A 16,792-nucleotide genomic window follows, 5' to 3' on the forward strand; every position below is an offset into this window, starting at 1 on the left:
GGAGGAGGAGGAGGAGGAGGAGGAGGAGGAGGAGGAGGAGGAAGAGAGGGTTGTGGGGGTGGGGATGAGAGTCTTGAAGTTAGTGCTAAAGTCCATGAAACTGGATTCTTGTTCTGGTTCTTGAGAGGAAAGAAAAGACACAGGGGTTAGCTCTGCTGGAGGTCAAATAGGTCAGATTTAAAAGTAATATGATTTTACAGGGAATGGGGGATGTGGATGAAAGAATCAGCTTTTTGCTGCTTGTGGCGTCTCTCTAATGAATCGCTCATGGTCAAGGCAGAGACATTTATTTGCTTCTCTTAAACGTGGAGAAAGTATGCGAGGAAGGCGGTCAGGTTGAGTTACGATGAAGTCCAGGAGCTCAGGAGAGAAAGGCAGACGAATCAGGAAGACTCTTTAGTTCCTCACTCAGCCCATTCCTGCTGGTTGTCCTGGGTAAACTGTTAACGACAAGCTGATTTTCAAGTTTCTAATCTGGTGGTGTGTCTTAGACCTCAACCAGAAGCTGGGAATTATTTGTGGTTGTTTGGTGCTTGTTTTGCTGCCGTGCTGAACCTGTAATTTCTTCCAGTTGTGAAGGTCTGAGCTCTGAACGCAGCCTTGTCACAGTTTAAATCTGTCTCGTGGTAAAACGTAGTCCTGGACAGGAGTAAACATTTGAGATTACAGCATCTGGACTCACAGTTAAGAGTGACCAAACCCTGATGATAGAATCAGGATGAGCGCCAACGCCCACTTCTTCTAAAACATTTTGAGAAAGAATACAAGAAAAACTGCATCGTGGCTTTTAATTAATATTAATTGGATACAACTCTGGAAAAAATGAAAAGCCCACTGCACTGAAAACCTCCTGGTTTTTCCACCAAATATTGATTTCTGAACTCTTCCTGAGTTAGAAACATTAGTATTGTTGTTTCTAAATGAATATCAACTTGTTTTGTTTGCATTATTTGAGGTCTGAAAGCTCTGGATATTTTTGGTTATTTTGTCCATTTCTCATTTTCTGTAAATAAATACTACATTGGAAAGTTGTCAGTAGTTCATAGAATGAAAGAATAATGTTCACTTTACTCAAACCTATACATATAAAAAGTAAAAATCAGAGAAATTGATCACTTTAAGTGATCTCTTAATTGTTTCCAGAATTGTATATTTCATATGTATATTATATATGAACAGTTCAATCACAGTAGAAGCAGTAATTTTTACAAAAAATATTTTCAAGACAATTACTACAGTTTACTGTTGAATTAGTCAATACTAGTCAGAATTACACAGCAAAAAGTGTTTGCGGTGCTAATTTGGAAATATTTGCGCTTATTTATGATGGAAAATTTGCCTTTTTAGTACTCGCTGTATAGAGCTGGGCTGTAATCTGTCATTAATTAAGGCTGAGACAGCTGTTTAGTACAAGTGTGAAAGTTTTTGACAATTTTCGTGGAAAGTCTGCAATAAACTCCAAATTACGTATTAGTGCAAAAAAATTTGGAGATTTGTTGATTTTATGTGAATTTCCACGATAATTTGCAAGAAACTGGAGGGACTGATTGCTATAATTTGGCAGTGAACAGATAAAAACTGCATTGATTTGATTGATAACATAATATTTAAGCACATTTAGTGTTTGGTTTAGAATCTAGAGGGCCACATAAAAAGCTACGGCGGGCCGGATTTGGCCCACGGGCCTCGAGTTTGATACATGTGGTCTAGATCATAGCAAAAATTACAGAATGGCCCAATCAAAACCCAGACACAAGTAAAAATAAGATGAAGTTCTGAGATGCGCTCCATGAGGTCAGAAGTTGTTCTTATGTTAAAATATGAAGAGAAAACATGGCGTCTCCTGCTGGCAGCGCAGCAATCGAAGGCCACAATAATCCTGCGTGACAAGCCTCCATTTTGGAAAGGCGCATGTTTTCCCGATAGTATCTTTGTCTCAGTAGGAGGTTTATGTTGTTCTGGTGAAACAAAACCAAACAACATTTTGCATATTTCCACAAAACAGAGTGAGGAGTAAAAATAGTCTATGTGCAGAACCGGCCCTCCTGCAGCAGTGACCTTTCACCTACTAACTCTGAGAGAATTAGAAAGCTGCACAGCTGAAATCCATGGGTTTAACAGGAACTGAAGAACTATTTGTTCTCACCAGACCATTGTTCTTCTGAGATTTCACTGAGCTGGAGATGAGGAGGTGATGAAACACGCAGATAAATGTCGCGTTATCTCAACTGGTCACATGCGCAGCTGGCAAGAGCTACCTGTCATTAAAATAATAAATCCTACAGTTTTAAGCTCAATGTAGAGCCGGAATATTTGCAAATAACTGATTTTTTTATGTATGGTTGTTTCTGGAAACAGAACCTTTGCACTGGTTAAGTCTGTGCGTTTCTCTCCTGACTCACCGTGTTTCAGTTCTGTCTGCAGCCTTCAGCTCAGAGGAGCACAGTGACCCAGTTCAGACATGTGCTCAGTTCTGCTGGAGCCTCTGGAATCTGCTGCACAATTTAATTAAGCAATTCTTTTCACGTGTCAGATACATTTTGAAGAAACTGTGATAAAATGCTTTGAAAATATTTGGAAGAAAGGATCTGTGGTAACGCCCATTTGTGCACCCAGGATGCAGAAGACTATCTCTTAAGAAGTTTTGCTCTTCTAGAAAATTAGGTATTTTGGCAATTCTTTCCAAAATAGCTCAACCTCAGTGAGACTGGGTGCAGAGCATCTGCAGGAGTTAGTGTTTGAGTTTTAGCATTAGCTTTTTTCAGTTAATTTACATTTACAATCTCAATGGATTGTAATACACTTATGCATATGTTTTTGATTTGTTTTTCCTTTTCCTTAAAGATGCATTTTTGTCGTGAAATGTTTCCATATTTTTCCTTTTTTTTCTTAAAGAAATGTATCCATATTTTGTTTTTTTTTTTCTTTTCCACACGCCTTTAAATCAGTCAGTTTTTGTATCGAACATTTCAGCAACACGGCAAAACASCATGAACTGAAGTGAATTGAAAGCAAAGCGCCATCACGCTTAAACAGGCATTTCCTGAAAACATTAAGAAACTATAAACACTGTTTACCGCTGTTTCAGTAACTCAGATAACAGGGGTAAACAGCAGCTAAACGGTGATGTCAGTGCTTATGATAGAAGCAGCGATAAGACACCCTCCCCTTCCACAGTGGGGCACGAGTGGGGGTTTTTGAGTGGGCGTGGCCTCTCCGAGCGAGGTTTGTTTTTATGCTGCTGGTAGTTGAATCCTGCAGTAGCACAGGCAGCAGCAGCAACAGCAGCAGGAGCGAGGCGTGTTTACATGTCTGMGTGCAGAAAATAAGATGTCTTTCAAGACCGTGGGCACCGTGCTGACACGGACACTGTGGGCCCGGGGCAACAGGACCCCTCCACTCGCCAGACCCCCACGCGCGAACAGACTGTCCACCTCGTGCGGGGCGCTCGCGGGCTCGAAGCAAATAGAGAAAAGCAAGGGGCAAAGTTGCAGCTCGGACACGGACAGGCCGAGCAGCGGCGACGCGCCGTCACCAAGTGAGCCGCCGCACAAATGCGGCAGCGGGGAGAAGAAGAGGCTGAAGGAGACCGTGGGCGCCCCGGGCGCCAGCGGCGTCAGGAGACGCTCGTTCACGTCCAACGCGGCGCCCATGGACCAGACGTCGTTCCTGTGGAGTCGTTACAACGACCTGAAGCGGCTGGTTTACGGTAAGCGCAGGATTCCCCCCCTTTGTCCTCGCAACCCCCAGTCCACCCCACGGAAAGCAGGCACCCCCCTTGTCCACGTCACCAGGCAATTGAAGATGTTTATCTGTAGTCAGCGAGGACATTTTGTACGTTTTGAGGATTCCAATATTGCATCCTCATTTTGCAGATTTATACTCGTTCATAAATGCAGCTGGTCACCTCTGAGCTCAAGTTGTTTACAACGAGTCAGCATTATTTTCTACCGTCACAGATCAAAATAAACAGTCACTTTGTGTTGTAGTTCATCCACATTTGTGCAATATATGAACCACTAGCCACCAATCAATGTTACTGAGAGTGTTTATGTAGTAATAATGCTTGGTTGACTTCTGCCTGCAGAATCTGTGCCTTAAACCACTGGCACACTGCAGGACTCTATTCCTCCTGGATTCATTTCTAGAAACTCCCAAACATGTGTATACCTACAAACACATCATCACAACTGTGTTCAGTTGGATAATAATGAAAAATGAATTAARATTGACAAAACATGCTCTGATGTCTGCTTTCCAGATCAATTATTTAGTGTTAGGTGTGTGGTAGCCTCCCTGCACAATGAAATTCTTTGTTTACTGTGTGCATTTGCTTTAATGCATGAATTTGGATTATATTGTAGTCCCTCAATTTTCTGTTGGATTTAAATTTACTACCTCTATGATATAGTATACTTCATAGTTTATTTCTCTTTTATTTATTAACCAAATCATTGTAATCGGTCTGGAAAGGTTTGATTGGTTCATCTTTAGCAGATRGGCACTAGGTTGGTGTTATGGAAAGAAAAGTTACATCTTCACAGCTGATGCAGTTCGTAGTTCTGTCTAACAGATCCGTTCAACGAGAGATTTAGTTTGTTTTCTGTGGCTAAGCTGCAGCTCTGTGTGATGCTGAGCAGGTCCAGCCAGCTGGATGAATAAAGGGCTCCTGCACTTTCACCTCACAAGTCGAACTCTTTCGACTGTTTGGAAATATTTTGCTGCCTGACAAAACATGAGAAACTGTGAGGTTGAAATTACAGGAGCGCCACCTGCCACTGGTCAGCTGTTGATTAGCTGAATGCATAGAAAAAGGGAAGACCTGCGACAAAAATCTTGAGTTTGATTAGGAATGTCTGCACCCAGGATTTATGTTTCATGATTTTGACTTAATTTTGAAATGTATCACAAAGTTTCCCCCAGAAAACTTGCTAAGCCTGGTGGTTGGCTGCAAGGACAGTCATTCATCCAGCASCCCGTCGTGTTTTCAAGTTTTAAAAAAATGTTTAAAATTGACAGGAAATTTTTAAATATCACTTGCTAATTATGTTTTATTAAAAGATTGGAAGAATAGTACGTGAACACCAACTACAAAGTCTTAAAAAATGCTAACATTTTAAAAAGACCTAAATAAATGAGCAATGCTTAGCCTGTTGGGGGCACAAGTAAAGCCTGATGGCCCGCCAGGCTTATAATACACTGGGGGAAACCCTGGTATTTGGTGTTAGAGGCTTATATCTGGGGAGTCAACTTAAATCTGATTACAACACTTTAACCTTAATCAACATCTTCTCTCATAGAAACCTGCAAGGAACTCTGTTGCACAAATATTATTTTTAATGTTCTCCGTTATGCAAAGTTGTGCTACTTTGCCTCTTAGCTGTAAAATAGCTGTCGTTTAAAACTTGCACAATATATTTGCATTATAGGGTTGTTGTTTACATTGGCTTGGCTGCAATTGTTAGCAGATCTGCAAACAAAGTAGAAGTCCATTGCGACAACACTCTAAAGTAAACAAAACTGCTTAATTACAGTAAAACTCAAAAGGAGCATGGCGGTTTTTCTTAGATTTGCTATTCCATCTATAAGAGTTTCATTATTACATTATTGCAGAAATGCTAATGTGGTTTTAGATGCATGATTTTAGATTTTGGCTCTGACGTAAAGTAATGTGCCTGTGACAGTGTTTACAGTGGAACGTGGAAGTACGTACAGTACCAGTACGCCACTGGGTACACCATGTTTTTCCTGTCTTGGTACGCTGCCTTTCTGAATGTTGACGCACAAAAAAAAAAAAAAAAAAAAAAAAGTTTTCTCAGCCGCCGACTTCTGCTGCAGATTCTCAACTTGAAAGCCAGTCATGCATTCCCTTCATGATTACAGTTTTACAGATTTTTATCTTGTGAAGAATGAGTGTTTTTGCGTGAAAAGAGAGGCGGTTTGAGCTGCAGGGCGTCTGGCCAGAGGGTTGCTGAATGCACGCCTGCTGCCCAGCTGCGGCGCTCATTGAACTGTCCCAGGAGAGAAGGTCGTGACCCACTTTCCCACATAGATCACGGCTGATATAGTGTCAGCGGGGGCATTACCGTCCGAATGCAAACAGATGAATCTGTTCGCAATGTGTCGCGACTTTTTAACGCGCTGTGCAGGAAGCGGATAAAGCAGARGTAACCTGTCTTACAAGACATTCAGGGGCGGCTTTCAGCGCACATTTCAGTGCACAGAATGTTCTTTTTGGGCTGAATTGGTTTGGTCAAGAGTCAGTTGACATCTGAGAACTGCAGGCAGGTTACGCAATCCCCGCCGAGCTCGCCAGCCCCCAGCCGGAACGAAAACAGCAGCAGGAGTTTAACTTCTTTGCTCTCTGCAGAAGTGCAGAATCAGCAGCCGCTGCTAATCCTAGCCTTCCCCACATAATCGCAGCGTTTTCTTTCCCTCTTCACTCGAGTCATTGTTGTCCCGCCTGATGTGATGTGTCATTATTTGAACTGAATCACAGTCTCCCATCTGTCTCTCTCTGCTCAGACCTGATCCCTCCCGGTGCGTGTAAAAGCCTGAACTCCTCGGTGATCTACGCCAACAAYGAGGTCAGCTTGGAGGAAGTGGACATCTACGGSTTTGACTACGACTACACGCTGGCTCAGTACTCCAACGCGCTCAACACGCTGATCTAYGACACAGCTAAAGGATTCCTGATTGAGCACTTTAAGGTATTGAAGTAAAACAGCAGCAGATTTGTAGAGGAAGGAAATTGTGAATAAAGCAGGTTTTAAAGTTGAGTTAATTTATGAACTCTGTGTTTCTGCATTGCAGTATCCTGAGGAAATTGCAAAATATGAATACATTCCCAATTTTACTGTCCGAGGTCTTCACTATGACATCCAAAAGGTGAATATTTTAAATGTACTATTATTAGTTTTACTATTTTCTCCAATGAAAATATCAATAAATATAAATTAATATGAAAGTATGATTAAGTTCAGCTACTATAAGAAGCTTAATGATACAAATTAAACTTTATGTGACTGAAACATGTTATAAATAGGAATGTATGAGCTGTGTTTGTGTTTGTGAAGCTATGATTGCTGCAGACACAACCATACAGCTACCTAAAACAGTAATAAATAATTYGTATCGTCACTTTTATCGTTATCACAATACGACCACAGCATATTGTGATAACATTTGAAGTCCAAATTGCCAACTCCTACTCCACACTGCAAAAACACAAAATCTTACCAACCATTTTTGGTCTAGTTTCTAATGCATATATTTTATTACTCTTGAAATAAGATGAATTAACTCTAAAGTAACTTTTCAGAAAGATATAGAGGCTTGTTGTAAGTAAATAATTCCTTGATATTGATGAAAGATTTTAAGGTGCAAGTCATAATCATCACCACCCTGYTTAACCCACATTATGGCTAACTTTTCTTTAATTCTCTGTTTGTTCAAATAAACCTGTTTTCCCGTCCTCTGTAGGGACTCCTGATGAAAATCGATGCCTTCCATTACATTGAGCCAGGAACTGTGTACCGGTAGGAGCTGCCGATCTTTTCTATCTAAATAAAACACATTGATTTATTCCTGCTTGTCTTCAWCCCTGCTGTTCCAGGCAAAACATTGTTTGTTTTGTCAGATAATATTATCCTCTAAACAAAAATGTTGCTGCCCTCAGGGGTCTGAGTCCAGTGTCGGACGATGAGGTCCTTTATCTCTACGGGGGGACCTTCCACGTCCCGCTGTCACAGGACAGTGGATTCTACGGAAAGGTTAGAAGGAGTGTTTTAATTTAAGGAATTATGTTTGTTTTCCTCAGTTGCGAAACAACTTTTGAGCAACAGCTGGCATGTGTTCCAGTTACTTCACTTTGTTTTTGGATTTTCTCGCCGCGTCTTTCAAGTGTAATCGGTTTAGTGTGGCACTGTGCTCACCATGGTGCAGATTCTGCAGAAAAATAACAATAATAATCTCATCTGGCCACTGCTTAACAAGCAGAGGATGTAATCTGGCGGTGTTCTCGGATATTGGACAGCCTGGAGCATTGCATAAGACCAAATCCTAACTTTGGGGATCTTGTTTATCCCATTGGCGTTATGAATCAGCTGGAAAGCAGCGTTCCCATCTCTGATGTACTCTCTGGAAAGATTTCCTGTKTTCTTGATTTCCTCCGACTTGCACGCAGTCAGAGGCAGAAATCTTCATCGAACATGGCAGTTGTCACGGAAGTTGAGCCAACATGAGTCCAATTAAGAGYAATTACATGTGAAATGTTCTTTGGCCAGATATTTTAAATGCCTGCATGGAACTTTTTCCTAATCCAGCCTGTAAATAAACTTAAACCRAATAGTTTTTGTGCGGCTGTAATCTCATTTCCTTTGTTCACAACGAGGCCTCATAGTGGCTAATACTGTTATCTTAATCCATTTAGGGCTGAAACGATTAATCAGATTAATCGTAATGAGTTGATTATTCAAATAATTGTCAACTAGTTTAGTAATCAATTAATYGTTAACTGAAGTCTACAGTTAACACATGGCAAAAGGACATTTGATGAAAGAACAACTTAATTAAACCAAAACTGTTAAAAAAATAAAAACATTTTGCATTTAAAACAATTGATCYAAAAATGACCTACAGTGTACTGATTCAGGCAGAAAGTAATTATTTTTTTAGCTACAGATGATTAAGCGTATGCTAAAAGAATGCTACGTTGTTGCATTTTAGGCAATAAAATGTTTCGTTTTTTATTTAAAAAAGGGATTTATATGTTTTATTTGAATCTTTTAAAGTACTTCTAATATTGCATAAAAAGGTTGACACGGTTAAATGAAAAATCTGATCAATGTGCCAATTTTATTTATTCGATTAATCGCCATAACAATCGACTATTAAAAGAGTTGCTAGCTGGAACCCTAAATTGATTAAAAAAAAAAAAATGGATTACAGATGGACAATATTGGACTTTTGGTTGATATCTGATATGCCGATATACTAAAACTCGTTTGGCCGATAATCAATATTAATATTTTTTCCTGTACCTACTTACCTAAACTATGTCTTTSTCTACTGTGGAATTAAAATACTGCATTATCTTTGTCAGTTTAGCCTGGTACCAAATGCAAATGCTAAAAAAGATGCTGCAAATGATGCAACACTTTCAACTTGCACTTTAATGTAAAATTTATTCATGACATTTGCTCTCTAAGACAATGACAACACTCAGACAGTTTGACGTCGTGCTGTGCTGCAGGCATCATTGTCACTGGTTTGTCGTATAAACCAACAACGACTTTTATATYGGAGTTTTTGTGACAGAATATCCAATGTTAAATTTTGCAGCTAACATTGGCTGATAATATCGTGCATCCCTAAAATAAGTAATAACTTCTCTCTGTTCGCAGGGACCGAAGGTGAAGCAGTTCATGGACATCTTCTCCATCCCAGAGATGACCCTCCTGGCCGTCGCCAAYGACTTCTTCATTGCCAACGACATCGAGTACGACCCGGTTCACCTCTTCAAAGATGTTTCTGTGAGTTCCTCTGCATTTCCTCAGCTTGCAGTTCATTCAGTGCTGGCAGCGAGCGCAGGACAGGGCAGCGCAGGACAGGACAGCGCAGGGCAGCGCAGGACAGGGCAGCGCAGGACAGGGCAGCGCAGGGCAGGACAGGACAGGGCAGCGCAGGGCTGGACAGGGCAAAGCGGGGCCGGGTAGGACAGGGCAGCACAGGGCAGGACAGGACAGGGCAGCGCAGCGCAGAGTGTGTATGTGACTGTTTTCACGTCCAGTCCCGTAATCCTTCAGCTGGAGGCTCAGGAATCTGCTGAGCTGTGGCAACATTCACGAGCAAAGCCAAGAACAATGAGTGTTTTTCCTCTTTAGCTACAGACGTGTCATTTTCCGGGAACACCCAGAGAATATCTATAAAAAAAAAAAAGCTCACTGAAGGATTCCTAAATGTAACGCTCTGAATCCCAAAATCARCTTGTTTTAAAGTTTAATGTAGTTCTTACATTAAGTATTCATATCCTTTGAATGTTTTTGCATTTGGTCTCGTTACAACCACAYTCCATTGTTGAAAGGAAGGTCAAAGGTTACGTTTGAAGTTTGCCATAAGACATACAGGACACGCAGTCAGCATGTAGAAGATGGTCTAATACCAAAATGGAGCTTTTTTACACTTTGAGGTCAAAAACTTAACGTCTCCTTGAACATAACAGTGAATCATTACAAAATATTCAGAATATTACAACTTTATTGTCGTAATATTACGACTCTTTCAAAATATTATGACTGTATGCTTGTACGACTTTGTTCTTCGAATAATTATCTTTATTCTCTTTTTTTGTAATTTTATGATTATATACTCATGTTATGACTTTTTTTATTTAATATTATGAATTTATCCTCTTACATTTATGACTTTATTCTTGTACGACTCTATTCTCAAACTRTTATGACTTAATTCTCAAAATATTATGATGTTTTGTAATTTTATGACTTTATTCTCATATTGTTATAACTTTATTTGGGTAATATCTATATTCTCTTAGTTTTATGACTTTATTCTTGTTCAACTTTATTCTTGAAATATGACTTTGTTCTTATAATTGCATTACTTCAAGTCAAATTTTATTTCAAAGTGCTTTACAGAATAAAAACACAAATTCTTGCCATACTAAGAAAATTTAACAAAATTATGAGAATAAAATTATAATATAACGACAACAAAGTTGTACAAGAATAAAGTAAATGTAATGTTTTGATTGTTGATTCTGTTGCTCTGAATATTCTGTTGTAATCTATGAGATAAAATCCCAACAAATTGTACTCAGGTTTGTGGTTTTAATGCGAAAAACTTAAAGAATATAAACAAATGTGTTTTTTGCACCGCAGGAAGCCATTGGCATGGTTCATCTCAAAGGTTACATGTACAAGTGGATCATGCAAGACCTCGGTAAGAGCAACTTCCTCTCTTGTCTGCTTTAGTTCTTAACCTGCATGTTGCTGCATAAACTCAGYCACATTTTGCATTGTTTTCTCTCACAGACAAGTTTATTCTGAGAAAGGAAGAGACGGATGCTGTCCTTCATCGGTTGGTCAGTCAGGGGAAGAAGCTGTTCCTCATCACCAACAGTCCCTTCAGCTTTGTGTAAGTCTGAGCCCTGTGAGCTCTCCGGCTGCTGCAGTTCATTGTGACTCACTGGAAAGGAAATGCTATAAAAAAAAAAAAAAAAAGCCATGTTGCAAGTTGTTATTCTGTATTTTTCCTCTCTGTGCAGGGATAAAGGAATGATGCACATGGTGGGGAAAAACTGGAGAGACTTCTTTGATGTCGTTATCGTGCAGGCAGATAAACCTCACTTCTTCACCGACTGTATCAAGTAAATAAATGCTATTTTTTTTAAAGTTAATTGGAAAAGTAGTGATTAAAAGTAAACTTTTTCATATTTTGCCACATTGCAGTCTCGAACCGGTTACATTTATACGAAACCGCTGCCAGGAAACTCCTGGTATTTTCGGATATTTTTAATACGGAAAAGGTTCCACATTTAAACGGCGCYATCTTGAGTCAGCTGTAGTTGTTATGCCAGGCCACAAGATGGCGCTGTGGTCTTAAAATATCACCAAATGCGCATGCGCTTTGCCTTTGACCCGTAGCTTCTTAGCTTACACCTCATTGAAAACAATAACGCGTCTCCTTCTCCCACGAATAATGGAACATGTATATTCCTTATCAGAAATTATTACAGAAAAGTTTCATTAAGAGACTTGGTTTAAAAAAAGGCCCGATTTTATAAGAAGTTTCATAAGAAATTCTGCTCCGATGTGACGGGAGAGCGCACTGCAGCCAGAGAGGCGGATCCGACCATTTTCACGGCGTTTCGGATAAATTTCTTGGTAAAACGACTCGCATAATCATGTCAAGGTAGTAACTCTCAGTTTAATCGACAGCTGTTGGTAAAAGGAAAGAACGAAAACTCTAAAATTAATAAATAAACCTGGTCTTGTGTGTTTGTTTTTCAATCTCCAAGAAAATCATTTTTTTTCCAACTTCCGTCATTGTTCACTTTAGCCTGACAAATATCWTTCACCGTTTTCCAACACATTCTGTGTATTTATAATTTTTTATTACTGAAATAKAAGGATGGAAGCTAGCTGATGGCAATGCAACAAAAATATTTCTTTCTTTTCCATACTTATTGAAGTTTTTGTGGAAATAAAAGGAAAATGTATTAGCTTTTATAGAACCTGAACAAACAAGCACAACCACATCAAATCCACAAAACTAAAAGAAAACATGCAAAGCGCTCAAATCTGTTTTCTGTTGCTTGGCTTTTAGATTCATAATATGATCTCAGCAACATGTTTTTGTGTCAGACCTTTCAGGCGCTTGGATAATAACGGAGACCTTCGGTGGGAAAAGATCAACCGTTTGGACAAAGGACAGATCTATAAACAGGTTAGTAATACGTCTGTCTGTGYGGTTTCACTCTAGGTGTGTTACACCATCCTGCAACTGTATGTAAGTTAACTGGTGTGTTTTGTGTTTCAGGGTAACTTGTTTGACTTTCTCAGACTGACTGGATGGCGAGGATCAAAGGTTCTTTACTTTGGAGACCATCTTTATAGCGACTTGGCTGTGAGTATGAAAGTTTGTTGATTTTTTTTTTTTCCCTCGGTAAAAGTTCACATTATGACTAAGCATTAGGGGAAACGTGACTCGGCTCCTGTGTTCAATTTATCCGGTGGCGTCAGTGTGTGATTAAAGCAAAGTTGGAAATTTCACTGGAACATTTGCTGCTGAGTCTTGCCAACGTGACCTGATGATGCAAGTGAAGCACTTTGCTTTATTTAACGTTGCTCTGAAGAAGATTTTTGTTCATTTTGRATAGATTTGTGCAGTTTTTTTTAAACAGATTTTACTAGCAATATAAGCATTAAAATGTATCTCTGGACAATTATTTTTTTTATTCTTTGACTAACTGAGAAATTAAAGCATTCAGATTGTTTGTTTTTTTTATCTGCACATTTAGAGTTCTTGCAATGTTAATAAAGTATTACAAGGTTTCAGTCTCATTTTAAATCTGGATGAAAAAAATTAGAGAATGGAGCATTATTTGTATGTCCAGATTTTAATTTCTTACTAAAATGTTTGAAATGAGTGGATATGAACAGATCAAACCTCAGACGTTTACTTGCTCCTTGGACAGGATCAGCATTATATCAACTGTTTATCTACTGTGGCAAATCTAGAGCTTGACATCTTTGACTSAACAAACCAGAAGTACAAGCAYGCGACCGTAGATGTTTCATGGCYAGATGCTGTGCACTGATGAAACAGATGAAGACATCGGTCAACATCATTTTGGTTTTTAGTGACACTTRAATATTTAAACCTGAAGCAGCAGGACTGATAAAAATAACTAAAGATATATAGAGCATAAAATGGATTTCTACTTTATTCTCTATATAAAATAGAAATCCATTGTTGCTTTTCTTTATTATTCAGAGTTAATTTATTGTGGATAAAACTTCTCTGCATTGTTGCTTCTGAAAAACAAACATTTTAAAATACCTCTGCTCATAGCCAGATAAGAAATCTGAAAGTTCATCCAACCTTTTTGTCTTTTGTTTTTTTTGGGACACAGGATCTGATGTTGCGACACGGCTGGCGCACCGCAGCCATCGTCCCAGAACTGGAGCACGAAACCAAAATAGTGAGCGCGCACCGATACGCTGTGACCCTCACCTGGCTGCAGGCCCTGACCGGCCTGATGGAGCGGCTTCAGGTGAGCAGTCAACACCCAGTTCGCTCAGATATGTAATGTTTTTACAAGCACGATTCTGCTGACTAAACACTAATCTCCAACACTTGTCGAGCCGCTTTTGAACTTAAACAGACATTTCCAGACAGCGAGGCCAAAGAATTTTACAGTAAAATCTTCTTAATCAAATAAGCAGTTTTTGTTTTGAATCTTTACGAAATAACGAGTCAGGAATTTAAATCTTAATACAAAAGTTTTCYTCTGTTAAAGGGCAAAAAAAGCAATTTTTTTCCAGAATCATTTTCCAACAAGAGGAAGCCAAACTGCCCTCAGCAACTATAACAAAGCTATGATCTGCAGCCTAACAGGGCTCGGCTTCTGAGCAGGTCTGTCTGCTGTCTGAACTTGTCCACAACAGGGAACGTGCTGAGCATTTTTAAATGAAATGACCTCAAACGCTCCATCACTTAATCTCCTCAGTGACTTACTGTTCTTTAAGTAGGTTATATGTAGACACCTGCCAGTATTAGTAATATTTTAGATCTGCAGTAGACCTTGGTAGCAGTAAAGGGCTCATCACTAGTCTGCATTTACAGCAAGAAGAATTGGACAAAATAACAATAATCACTTATTTTTCTTAGGATCTTTGATTTATGGCTGTTTTTTTCTGCATTAKGAACACAACATATTTTCTTATCTTGACCCTTTGAATGTTGATTTTTTTAAAGCATTTATTTAAATTTGCACTCTCTGAAACATGTGTGTCAAACTCGAGGCCTGGGGGCCAAATCTGGCCTGCCGTAGCTTTTTATGTGGCCCTCTAGACTCCTAGTTACGTCAATAAGTCCCTACAGTTTTTCACAAATCTGCAAAATTCACACAAAATCAACAGATAACCCACATTTTTTTTATTTTCACTGCAAATTTCTCTCAAAATTGGCCAAATTTTTTTGATTTGATAGGCTGCTGCCTCAGCCTTACTTAATGTCAAGTACGGACGGCAATTATAAAAATGTTACATTTAGCACCATATATTAGCACAAATATCATAAATATTTCTAAATGAACTCCTCAAAATCAGTCCTGGATGGACTGATTAGTGTGAAAATATGTTTAATAAATGAAGAAACATTTATTGAACGCAGAAATAAACATGTTTATTGATATTTTAACAGGTTAATGGGTTTTATTTATACATTCTGGCACAACCGGCCCTTTAAGAACATTCAGATTTTTAATATGGCCCAAATAAAAATGAGTTTGACGCCCCTGCTCTGACACATCCAACCTTTMCATCAGATCTGGTTTCATAGAAAAAGCTGCAAATTTTCACAAATACAYAATACATAAGTTTGACTTTTTGAGCTTTTCATAACCAAAGCTGTGCACCGATTTCTCTCTGAAGTCAAGACGTAACTTATGTGGCAGCTGCAAAGGAGAAGAAGCAACGCTGAGTAAAATTAGACAGACACAAAGTCATGAAGTACTTATTAGGAAGCCGCCACACACAAGTGAACTCTGTCACCTTTCCTTATGGAGGAGATGCCTTCAGAGACAAAACTTCAGTTTACATGCCTCTGCAGGATCATGTGAAACCTTTTGAGCTCCACATTCAACAACTGTTTGCATTTTTATCTTTAACTGAAGAAGAGATAACACTTTTCTCATGACAGAAATAATCATTACCGAACTGCCTCAGTTTGATGTTTGAATSCACGTTTCTGTAACATTTCAGACACACCGTGACCCAGCYTCCAAAAAGGTTTTTCTGGAATGGCAGAAAGAAAGAGAAGAACTGAGGTGAGTCTCTACATTAGTCTTTTAGACTGAAGCTCCACCCAGTAAACCCACTGAACTCTGACAGTCTATRCAGGGCTTCCTGTTGCCAAGTTCAGCCCCTATGCAAAGCAATCCTTTCTATAGCCTTTTGTGTCACATATACATCTAGTCTGCTCTGTGACGTCTGCATGCAAAGTGATGTCATGCTACAGGCATAAACTGAATGTTTTAGCCTCTTTACTCCATTCTGATTGCTGATTGGCTTTCAGGAGTTGTTCGTTTACGTGGACGGTCATTTCTTTATAGGTTTTCCCTTGCAGCGTGTTCATTAATGTTCTTGAATCAAACACTCAGACTTTATTAACCTAATTGAGTAACTTCTGAATTAATTTAGTTGCACTGGATGTTATTTAGTGACAGCGTAATAAAAAGGAACCTAACTACACTTTTCCTATAAAAGTAGGATGTGATTATTGTGCATAATCACGGTTTTTAAATTTTTATTGACTTTGTATGCTTTAAGTCTATAAATATGAACGTTTTAAAAAAAATGTTTCAGAAAATTTTCCAAACTAACCATGTCTGAAAAATCTCAAATTTTCAAGTTTTCATATTCAATAGGGATTAAAAGTAGTGATTTTGTTCCAAATGTTAAATATACAGTCATATGAAAAAGTTTGGGCACCCCTATTGATCTTAATCATTTTTATTTCTAAATATTTGGGTGTTTGCAACAGCTATTTCAGTTTGATATATCTAATAACTGATGGACACAGTAATATTTCAGTATTGAAATGAGGTTTATTGGACTAACAGAAAATATGCAATATACATCAAAACAACATTTGACAGGTGCAAAAATTTGGGTACACTTATCATTTTATTGATGTGAATACTCCTAACTACTTTTCACCGACTTACTGAAGCACAAAATTGGTTTGGTAACTTCATTAAGCTTTGAACTTCATAGCCAGGTGTAGCCAATCATGAGAAAAGGTATTTAATGTGGACAAATGCAAGTTATTCTCCTATTTGAATTTCCTCTGAAGAGCGGCATCATGGGCACTTCAAAGCAGCTCTCAAAGGATCTGAAAACAAAGATTGTTCAGCATAGTTGTTTAGGGGAAAGATACAAAAAGTTGTCTCAGAGATTTAACCTGTCAGTTTCCACTGTGAGGAACATAGTAAGGAAATGGAAGACCACTGGGACAGTTCTTGTTAAGCCCAGAAGTGGCAGGCCAA

The 16,792-nt window shown here is 38.9% G+C and overlaps 1 protein-coding gene across 1 annotated transcript in view; it reads left to right on the forward strand.

The window, feature by feature from the left end:
- The first annotated feature begins 3,225 nt into the window (after positions 1 to 3,225).
- Positions 3,226 to 16,792, forward strand: part of nt5dc2 (5'-nucleotidase domain containing 2) — a 16,123-nt gene continuing 2,556 nt past the window's right edge. The window contains exons 1-13 of the mRNA XM_008414318.2: positions 3,226 to 3,709; positions 6,526 to 6,710; positions 6,814 to 6,888; positions 7,483 to 7,538; positions 7,679 to 7,772; positions 9,405 to 9,533; positions 10,899 to 10,959; positions 11,052 to 11,154; positions 11,285 to 11,386; positions 12,384 to 12,465; positions 12,559 to 12,645; positions 13,655 to 13,795; positions 15,507 to 15,571. Of these exons, the coding sequence (XP_008412540.1) occupies positions 3,331 to 3,709; positions 6,526 to 6,710; positions 6,814 to 6,888; positions 7,483 to 7,538; positions 7,679 to 7,772; positions 9,405 to 9,533; positions 10,899 to 10,959; positions 11,052 to 11,154; positions 11,285 to 11,386; positions 12,384 to 12,465; positions 12,559 to 12,645; positions 13,655 to 13,795; positions 15,507 to 15,571 (1,559 nt within the window). The 5' untranslated portion in view covers positions 3,226 to 3,330. The remainder of the gene's footprint in view (positions 3,710 to 6,525; positions 6,711 to 6,813; positions 6,889 to 7,482; positions 7,539 to 7,678; positions 7,773 to 9,404; positions 9,534 to 10,898; positions 10,960 to 11,051; positions 11,155 to 11,284; positions 11,387 to 12,383; positions 12,466 to 12,558; positions 12,646 to 13,654; positions 13,796 to 15,506; positions 15,572 to 16,792) is intronic.

This window comes from Poecilia reticulata, linkage group LG7 (genome assembly GCF_000633615.1).
Source record: "Poecilia reticulata strain Guanapo linkage group LG7, Guppy_female_1.0+MT, whole genome shotgun sequence".
Taxonomy (NCBI): domain Eukaryota; kingdom Metazoa; phylum Chordata; class Actinopteri; order Cyprinodontiformes; family Poeciliidae; genus Poecilia; species Poecilia reticulata.